An 11,304-nucleotide genomic window follows, 5' to 3' on the forward strand; every position below is an offset into this window, starting at 1 on the left:
GGCAGCTGTTGAAACCAGTTCACCTCAGTAGGGCGTTGCGAAAAAAACAATGGAAAAAAATATTGAACAAAGAGTTTGCATCAAATTTTGTGTTTCGAACGAAATTTCGTGTGCAGAATCGTTGCGAATGCTACAAAAGGCTTATGGGGAATCAGTTTTATCGAAAACTCAAGTTTATGAGTGGTACAAAGCCTTCCAGGACGGTCGTACGACCGTCGAAGACATTTCGCAACGCACTACTGAGGTGAACTGGTTTCAACAGCTGCCGTAAACGAACTGTCTGACAGATCGAGCTCATTTTTGGCATAGTAATTAAGGACAGTGCTGCCAAACTACATAAACTTAAAATATCGAAAAATATACAGCGCGCGAATTTTAAATGAGAATTTCCGAAAACTTTTCAGTCTTAATGTATACATATATACGAACTAAACTTTCGTAACTCATATTTTCTTTCGACGTGTCAAAGCGTTCTTTATGTAGAGATTTAATATTAAAGCGTTAATAAATTTTTTGGTATAGAAGTAATCAAAAATACTGTAGTAATTTATTTCTTTGTAAAAAAAAAGTTTGAAGACAATAAAAATTCATACCGAAATATTAAATATACCTATTAAGTGAATCTACTTTTTCAAAAAAAATCGTTTTGGTAAATTTCCTCCAAACTGGTAAGATAATAGTATTAAATTGTTATGCATAACTTCTTGTGGACCCAAATACATTCAACCATTCGTGAAAAAGAATACTTATTATAAAGAAAAAATTGGCATCTGCTTACACAGACCATCGATAGCATCAATTAATTAATGTATACATGTATACATTCCAACAACCCATCTACTTGCGAAATTTAAGATCCTGTGACATCTGGAACTTCCCACATCTCAAAAAATTCTTTTGTGGAAAACGATTTTTATCAAACCAATAGCACGATATCTATAGCTTTATCAACAAAGTTCTAAAAGTTTAAATAAGTAAATGAATCAAGATTAATAATTCTGTAAATTTTTTTCTAAGAAAATAAGGAATTATTTGTTTTAAACGCCGATTATGGTGTGGGATCGAAGAAATATTCTTCAGAAACAAGTGTTTTGAAGAGATTATTTGAAATTTTCGTATAAATTTATTTTAAAACACCATTTATAAACATCCCATGTATATCACAAAAGTGGCAAAATTGAAAGACCACCTAAGCTCGAATAATATAATCCCTGATGAGCAATTTGGCTTCAGAGACAACCACTCAACGGAATTACAATTGGCCAAAATAGCACAACATATACAATCTGCACTTAGAAGAAGGATGTCGACTGGACTTATCTCTTTTGATGTCGCTAAAGCCTTTGACAAAGTCTGGCACTCGGGCCTAATTGTGAAAATGGCTGCTCAGAACTTTCCACCATCTATCATCAAGCTCATAGGCAGTTTCTTAAATGAAAGGTCGTTCCAAGTCAACCTCTTCAGTAAAATCGATACAGGCTGGAGTACCACAGGGGTCGCCGTTATCTCCACTGCTCTATAGCCTGTTCACTGCAGACATACCGAAACTCAAGCCTTCTATGCTATCGCTCTATGCTGACGACACTTGTATTATGTACTCAGACAAAATAGCCTGCAATGTCTCCAATACCATACAGGGTCACATTGACGTGCTTGTTCAGTATTTTAAAAAGTGGAAAATAAAACTGAACGCAGAAAAGACTCGGGCAATTTTTATTACCAGGAAGCGCCGCCAAGCTCCCAGAAAATGAAAGGTAGAAGAACAAGAAATAGAATGGGCCGATACTCTCAAAGACCTAGGCATAACCTTTGATAACAAGCACTCCTGGAAAGCACATTTCAAGTCCAAATGAGCTCAAGCTGCCCGAATATTACACTCCCTTCACCCGCTCGTCAGCAGCAAAAAGCTCAACATAAAGAATAGAGTTAGCATATTTAAGCAAATTATTAAACAGGACTACTCTATGGCAGTATAGCGTTTTGCCAAACGCCAAGCTCAACTTTAAAAATTCTTCAAAGAGGGCAAAATATTGCCTTAAGAAAACTGGTTAACGCCCCATGGTATGTAAGAGAAGCCGATGTCCACAGAGATCTGAGAGTGGATTCAGTTGAAAAATACATTAAAGATCGTGCTCTGAAACTGTTCAATACAATTGACAGTCACAATAATCTAACACTCAGTATCCTAAAAATACAGCGAAATTTGATAAACAGAGGCAGATACAAAGACATCAGATCCATCATATTATAAAGTCCCGTAATGCCCTGTTTTTAGTGTGACTTAAAACTGTCCACAGATAAAATAGAGTAAAGGTGCTGATTCACCAACTCAGACATCTGAATATCAATATATAAATTCTAAATAAAAATATCTAATTCTAACTGAATTAGATAAACAAACCTTATTAAACATTTCGCAAAAGAAAATATGTGGAAATTGAGTATTGTTAATATTTATTTATTTGGAAAAATTATTAATGGTTATTCCATTAAATGGTTCACCCTTCTTTCCAATACCTGACATATAAAAATATGAAAGAATATGAAAAATAAAGAAAAATTTATTTATTAATATTAAAATCTTTCGGGAATTTTATTATATTTATAAATAAATTTTTAAAATTGAATTGCATTTTTGAAACAAAAAAATAAAGTATAATTTCCTTATAGTGGACTAAGTATGTAGATGGTCTGGAGAAGACAAATTTATTTATAGTATGTATTAATAAGAGTTTACGTTGACTGGACTTTGATGATTTTTTTTCAATTGCCCATACGTATTTTTTTGTGAATTAGAAATGCAAGCGAAAACTTGCAAGTGTTTGTGAAGGTTTACAAGTGTATCCTAAACTTACAGTTTAGATGCTGAGTTAGTGTTATATGCTAATTATATAAATATATATATAATAAAAAATTATATGGTACTTTATATTGCTTTACATCTATAACTTAATAGATTAACAAAGACTTAAGTTTAATTATCGAGTCAGTAAATAAAACTCAATTCAAACTCATTAAATTCTGTAATTGGTTTGAAAGAAAAATAATTATATAAGTGAATTGAATTTTCTGTTTTTAAAAATGAAATTCGAATTTAAAATCGTAAAGATAATAACTTAATAATTAAAAAATTTGTCAAATTTAAAAACAGTTGTGACAAACTTTGATTGTGTTCACAAGTTTCTATAAAAGGTAGCATTGAATATTCAATTTTTAATATTGTTACCAACATGAATGCAGGAACACAATGTTTATTTGTTTTGATAATCGCGGTTACCTGCGTGGGTGAGAAAAAATATTTTCAACAATTTACTTTAAATTAAATCGTATTTTTTTTTAAGCTGCACAATTTTCAAACGAAGGGCCGCATGGAAGAGCAGGATACGTAAATATAGGACGTGGTGGATCAGCATATGATGATAGTGCATATGGTCATAGTCCATATGGTGGAGGAAGTTATGAAAAAACATCATATGATGACGAACATGAATATGATGATATACTATATGATGAAGTAATATATGTGTACGAGATGGTATATGACGAAAGTCCATATGATGAGTATGGGGAAGTGTATGAAGATCTTGAATATGGCGGTAATCCATATGAGGAGTATGACGAACAATATGACAACGATGAATATGGTGGTAGTCCATATGAAGATAGTCCGTATGGTGGTAGTCCATATGACAATAATCCTCATGCTGGTAGTCCATATGGTGGTAGTCCATATGACAATAATCCTCATGCTGGCAGTCCATATGGTGGTAGTCCATATGACAATAATCCCCAAGGTGGTGGTCCATATGGTGGCAGTCCATATGACAATAATCCACATGGTGGTAGTCCATATGGTGGTAGTCCATATGACGATAATCCACATGGTGGTAATCCATACGGTGGTAGTCCATATGACGATAATCCACATGGTGGTAGTCCATATGACAATAATCCACATGGTGGTAGTCCATATGACAACAATCCACAAGGTGGTAGTCCATATGGTGGTAGTCCATATGACAATAATCCTCATGGTGGTAATCCATATGGTGGTCGTCCATATGGTCCAAGCAGCAAATAAAGACCCTGACTATTAATACACAAATATCCAATATAACACCAATTGGAATAGACCCATGTAGTTCCAAATTATAAATAATAGTTTACAAGTAATGAGTTTACCTAAGAATCATCGAGGTATTAACAAATACAATAAATATTAACTATATATTTTATTTTTTGTTTTTTTATTGAATGATAAAAAATGGAAAAGTGTTTTTAATTAATTTTATTTTAAGATTTACTTATAATAACTTATATATATCCATTTTTTTTTATTTCTCCTTCAATTAATTGAAACTTATTCTTCAAATTTTTTTTCGAAAGTGCGTAAATTTTTTTTTTACATATAGATGTTAAATGTTAATGACACAATATGGTAAAATTCCAATTCAATGAGAGTAGATAATACATTGCTGTTTATTGCATGACGATTAAAATATAATTTTTGTTTTATACAGTATAAAAGTCATACATGTTCATTTTACTATTGAGTGAAATGCATATATTTATTAAAACGACAACAGTTTTGAGAGTAACCAAAATGCCTTCAGTTAACGATATGCATAGAAGTTAAAGCAAATCAAAATTCTATCTGTAATTAAAATGAGTTCATAATCACTGACGGTTCTAAAACTAAAATAGGAAATTGATGAGGGGTTTTTGGTCCTACCACCAGAATCTAACTCATGCTAGATGTAGGGCCCACTGTCTTCCAAGCAGATGATTACACAATTCAGGTATTTACACAAGTCAACCTGTATAAATGTATCTGAACAGATAGATAAGCAAAGTTCAATAAGTAAGATAGCTAAATATTGCATCAACTGTCAAGCAAAAACAAAATAATCTCTGGTCCATGCAGACTCTCAATGGCATTCAGTCAGTATACAATCTCAGAATCAAAACGGGATCGTACATTAAAGTGTACATCCAATAAAGTTTTTGTTAGAAAAGTAGTTTCTAACCAAAAAAGATCTGTATTGGCGCAACACTATTGGTAACTGCTTAGCTACAGATCAAATCGTTCTCACAACTACAGTTCAGCGCCCCTCGTCAGTAAAAAAGATCTGTATTGGCGCAACACTATTGATAACTGCTTAACTACAGATCAAATCGTTCTCACAACTACAGTTCAGCGCCCCTGAACTTTTTTTGGTAGGTTATTTAAGGACTCACTGTGTCTTATGTTATCATCTCAACAACAAAGATCTATCTGTGACTATTTGGTTATGATCTAGATCAAAAGGAGATTATTATACCGTGACTTCCTATCCTCATCTACTATTATAGATGATATTTTGGCATTCACTCGATTAGCTAGGATTATTTAGTTTAATCAGCAGGACACTCCTAATTAAACACAAACCTTAGGATATCACTATCATATTCCATTAAATAAATAGCACATATATGGTACTCAATTAATTATTTAAATAGAAACTGAAACAACTTGAAGGATATGTCGATAGTTTATTTCCAACTTAATTCATTTCAGTATACTTTAAATGATTAGTTGTTTGGAGTGTTTAAAAACGATATTTAAACTACAACATTACATATGTTTAAAGATTTGATTTCTTGCAATTAATTTGAAATTATTAATTATTCAAGTTTATTTTTTATACAAATAAATAATGACTTACCACTCTCTGCTGCACTTAAGCATTGTGCAGCCATTTCTTCTGTTAGTTCTTCGGCCATATTGCTACCACCACTAATTGTTCCCCAATTTATTTTCAAATTATCCGATATAGATGAGACTTCCATTGGTAAAGCAGCAGTTCGCATAGTATTATTGAAGGTACTAGAACTTGTCATACACTTCAAGTCCAACGAAGAAGTCAATGAATAAGTTTGATCAATGCCACCATACATTGAACTCGATTGTGATTGACAAGAAGAATCAAAACTTCGATTTGACTCACGTCGCTTATCTGGAGTTGCATATATGGGTTGTTGTTTTGTAGGTGTAGAGGTAGTCATTAGCAAAGGTGCTGCAGATATCTCACTACCAAAAGATGTATTAAGCGTACCATAACAAGAAGTTGTCATAATATCTGGTGGGATACCAGGATTACCAGGTGTGTATATTGTACGTTGTATAGGTTCAGAAATTGTGCTCTGCCAATATTCTTCATTATTTTCATTTATAAAACATTCCTCTTCAACATTTTGTTGCTGATGTTCAATTTTACTTATGCTAAGTTCATCAATATAATCCATATCATATATACGAGTCTCATCAATCATTGCTATAGTATCATCTGCAACATCACAATCATTCGCCTGCCAAGATGTCGTATTTGCATTGGTGTCTTTCGTGACAAGCTTTTTAAATTCTTCATCCGCATCCTTCATCAAGTCATAAGGTTGTGGGTGTGAAGTTGAATGTAAAGAGTCTGTATCATTTTCCTCAATGCATGAAAGATGACGTGTGCGAAATCCATAAATTATGCCAGTTGCGTTGTTTGTGTTGTTGTTGTTTATATTATTCAGGATTTGTATTGGTGCAGTCGGCTGATATGATATTTGTTGTTGTTGTTGAAGTTGTAGAAGCTGTTGTTGTTGGAGTACGTGCTGGCTTTGCTGTTCAAGTTGCAATTGTTGCGAGGTGTATTGTAATTCATTATAAACATGATATGTATTTAGCTCATATGATTGATCAGTGCTGTCCGATGTAAATGACGTTTTGAGATCATTAAAAGTCTTTGGTTGGTTTTTTATAGAAAACATTTTATTGCTTTGATTCAACGTTGTCTAAAAGTAAAAAAAAGATAAGTTTCACTTTAGTTAGTAGTTTGTTATAAATAATTAATTAACGATATATATTAATAAAATTATTAAAAGTAACTATTTATCTTTGATTTTTTCGCAGGTTTTTATGTAACAAATCAATTATGTTTTATATATTTATTATATTATATATATATGGGTTATATATGGGTTAGTCAGACATTTTAATGCATTCGCATACGTAATCTGTTTAGATTCATATATATCTGCACAAAAATTTTATTTGATTCCATGTGTTATAATATCTAATTAAATTTTTATCTGGTAATTGATTTTTAAATGAGATTTCTCATCTTTTTGAAACAGTATTTTAAGGTAAGACACCGCCTACCTATATTCGACCCTTGGTCAAGTCTGTAATGACTTCAAACTTTTTCGCGATACTAGGTAATTTAAGTGTTCAATACTCTTGCTGAGTAAAATAAACAGTACCGATACTTTTGTTAGGTGTCGGGCCTCGTTGGACTTAGCTTAATAATTTTTGCTGTTATTTAATTCGTCTGCGAAAGTAGTTGACAAAATGATAGATATGTATTTCGGAAATTGATAACGAAATCAAAATATTAAAAACAGATTAAAGCACTTTAATTCAAAGAAAATATCTCAGTCTCACGAACTGAAATCTCTTAGTTCCAGGACTGTGAAATTCTCTGTATAAATTGTAAAATAAGGTTTTTATAGAGTAGTTTGAATTGGAACATACTTTTTTTATATTCTTGATTGGAAATATAGAAGTCCTTGTCGAAGTAGAGCATATATTATTGTTTAAGTTAATTTATAATAAGTTTGGCAATCTGGTTTTGATTCGCAAAGGTTTTATACATTCACTGATATAGCTTGCAGCGATTTTTTTAGTCGCTTTGCTCCGCAATTATCGTTTCCCTTATATAACTGGATTTACCCATTCTAAAAATTTTACAATTTATACTAAATTAGAATTAAATGCAATAAAAATTATTGATAAATTGATACACAAAAAAATTTTTTTAAAATTTGCTACTGGAATGCCAACATATATTTAAATTAAATAACAACATATTTTTGAACCTAGTTTAAAAAGAAATGGTGTTACTGATTAGAAAAGAATATAAAAAATATTATTTTGGATTTTTTTAGCTATCTCAGCATATGTAGACTTCAATTATATACAATTTATTTGATTTTTGATATTTATCAAATCACAATAATCTTCCAACATTACTAGAACTATAAGACAAAATAAGAAACATCACAATATGTTATGAGAGGGTGAAATGCATAGTATATGGTCAGAAGAACGACCGGGATTATTAAAGAACGAAATAGTAGAATCGATTAATACTAATCAGAAGTCAGAAGAAGCGGAAAACAAACATAATTGCAAAGAGAAGTGGCATTTAGGCGTCTTTGGCCAGAGATAAAAAATTTTAAATTATTAGAAAGCTTATAAGTATACAATATGTATATAATAAACAATAAAACCTACTTATTTTAAAATTAAGACAAATGGCTCGGTTCTAAAGTTTATGTTCAACTATGATAAAAAAGATAATCTATGAAATATTAAGGTGACCGATTTTAATGAATAATGCAAACTTTGATATATGGTAAAATAAAATTAAAATATTTTTATTTAATTGCTATTTTGGGATATTAATCAGGCATATAAAAAGCACAACAGTCGCTTTTGTTGTCACAGTTGTTTCTACATTAAAATGGATAATTTGTGAACGGAAATCAACTGAAACTGCAACTGTAAGCGAAGAAATTTATATTAGAAATGGGAGCAGTTGAATTATAATCTGATTTGTTTTCTCAGATTCGAATACATAAAAACTAATATGTCAAGATATTGGATTATGAGAATAACTTTAAAAATTTTTTTTCTGTTGAAACAACAACAACAACTCAAGTAACTCAGTACCCCTCGTTCAATGTAAGTTTTACACATTTCTTTTGATAAGTTTGTCATCACATTTGTTATGGATGCGTGATCATGTAAATTAAGTTAACAACATCAGCAAGAGGGGAAACGCATGCTAACAACAGGAAGATGAACTTTAGATATACAATATTAAATAAAACAAACAAAGTGAAAGTTTACTTTATAAATACATTTTCCGGTAATTGATTGGCCAGTTTAAAAATTATTCCAAAAATTATATGAAAATAATTCTAAGGACAAAAGTAATTGGAAAATAAAAAAAATTATAAAAATCTTTTAATATTTTTTAACAGCTTTCATATTAAATTATTTGTAGTTAGGACATTCACATTCTCATATCCATCTACTCTAAAAATAAAAAAGGACTGGAACATCTCTACCAGGTTCATCTTAAATTAAGTCTGCAATATTGGCTTTATGATGTCTGTCCCTTTATTTTTAGAAAATGAAAACTGAAACTTTATTGTTTGATTGTTTTATCATAAGGAAAGCATTTTAACCGTATTTTTAACAAGGGTAGTGCATGTTCCAAACATTTTTAATTCCAGGCGTATTGCATTTTACGCAGCTCATTTTGTGCGTGAGTGCTCTTATAATGCCTTGTGAGTTTACCAATCATTATTCTGCTGTTCTTTCGAGGGAAAGCGTGTTCAAAATTGGTGAATTATATCTTAAATATTATCTGTTATCATTTTCGGTACTTAACAGGTGTTAAGTCGTTGGAATCGTGTTTAGTCGTTGTGATAGTCATGTCAATATGTTAACAAGTTAGTTCTTGAGTGGTAGTTAAGTGTTCAGTTTAGTGAGCTCGTAGAGATTCATTACCTTTATAAAAAATTATATGAAATCTACAATCTATAAAAAAATTGAAATTTCATTTTAAAATGAATTAATTTAATTAATAAATTAATTAAATTTGCACCAAAAATGCTTCTATGTTTTATCTGCTTATGTTTCAAGTCATTATCTTTTTACGTATTATTATATTTGGGTGATAGCGACAAAGCTCTGTTTGTTACCGTACACCTGAAGATAAAACTTACAATGAACTTATAAACCCAGTACGCGCGATTGATATGGAAAACAGAAATATATTTGTGATATTTGGCAAATTTGTTAGTTAGTAAGCTAACACGAAGGGATCTTAAAAGATCTTAATCTAACAACAACTATGCATTTGCATATAGTTCAGTTGTAGTTTTTGCTTTTTTCTCTTAGATATTTCTAAAATTTTGGTTTAAACTGGAGTATCTAATTACTACTGATCAGCCAAAATTATGAAGAATTTTCTAAAAGTAATAACACAAAAAATAATTACAAAATTTATACAAAAATAAATATTAAAAAATATAATAATTATATAAACTAAAGCTATCACTTAAATAAGTAGCATCCAACAAAATTTTTAAACTTTCTACGAATTATTTTATGACGGAAGTTCCAATACACATAAAGTGTATTGCATATGAAGTCGACAACTTCCTTAAGCGCGTGCAGTACTTCCCCTCCACAAACGGAATAGAATAGAAAATAGATTTGATTTTATAACCCCCTGCAACGGATCAGCAGATGCGCATTTTTGTCATATATGGCATCAAGCGGACTTCAATAAGATTACAAGACTGCATTCAATGAGCTTGTGCAGTCTTACTGCCTAACATAGAGCAAGGAACATAGAGCATTTAGACTTGAACGCTAAGTGCTGTCTTTTAATGGACACATTATATGTGTACACGATATATGTTGTACTCACACGGTTACCATGAACAATTTGAAATCTGCAGTTTACATCTAACATTGAAGTCATCGTATTTTTATTTACATAAGCACGAAACCGTACCCGCCTGTATTCACACTCCTTAAGATACATATTTCTGTGGTAAATAGAATAGCATTTGCACTATCTTCTAATTTTGTGAAGGTGTTGAATTCATAAACGTTTAGACATAGCAACAGTCTGGGGTCTGTGTCGTGTACTCGTTCTCGTATCTTGTTTCTAACACATATCTTGTATCTATGATTAGTAGCTGCTGACGCATTGTTAAGATACTAACATTTTCAAGAGTGTGTAAAGGCGGTGCAACAGCCGTTGTTGCAGCGCTGCCTTAGAAAATAATAATTTTTCAAAAATGGGGAGCAAAATTTTTATTTTTAGAGACACGCGAATGCATAAAATAAACAATGCGCATTTAAAAAAGTATTTAGAATAAATCGTTAGCAATAAAAAAATATACACTTAAAAAAGTTCGTTACTTGAAAATAATACAATTATTTTATTAATTTACTATTAAACACTTTATAACTAGTAGCATATTCCCATACTTATACAATAATTAATTTGGAATTAATAAGAATATTTCAGAAACGTTTTCGCTGCAGAATAGAATTTCCATTTAAGACAGTGTTTTAGTTTAACATTTTGTTTCATTACATTTATTACATCAATTATTACATTAAAGCAATCATAGTATTATTATTCTAAATGCTCAGAACGTATTTATTTTGTTTTCTTAAAGAATTTATCT

General features: G+C 30.9%; 1 protein-coding gene across 2 annotated transcripts; it reads left to right on the forward strand.

Moving 5' to 3' along the window:
• The first annotated feature begins 3,191 nt into the window (after window positions 1-3,191).
• Window positions 3,192-4,235, forward strand: LOC119668957 (paternally-expressed gene 3 protein-like). 2 transcript variants are annotated; one of them, XM_038078654.1, is made up of 3 exons: window positions 3,192-3,285; window positions 3,342-3,674; window positions 3,720-4,235. In XM_038078654.1, exons 1-3 carry the CDS (start codon window positions 3,231-3,233, stop codon window positions 4,079-4,081), a joined length of 750 nt encoding a protein of 249 aa, XP_037934582.1. In that variant the 5' UTR covers window positions 3,192-3,230; the 3' UTR covers window positions 4,082-4,235. The 2 variants fall into 2 exon arrangements, with proteins under 2 accessions (XP_037934582.1, XP_037934581.1); XM_038078653.1 differs by having other exon boundaries at window positions 3,342-4,235.
• The last annotated feature ends 7,069 nt before the right edge of the window (window positions 4,236-11,304 follow it).

This window comes from Teleopsis dalmanni, chromosome 1, assembly GCF_002237135.1.
Source record: "Teleopsis dalmanni isolate 2A chromosome 1, ASM223713v2, whole genome shotgun sequence".
In the NCBI taxonomy this organism is placed as follows: domain Eukaryota; kingdom Metazoa; phylum Arthropoda; class Insecta; order Diptera; family Diopsidae; genus Teleopsis; species Teleopsis dalmanni.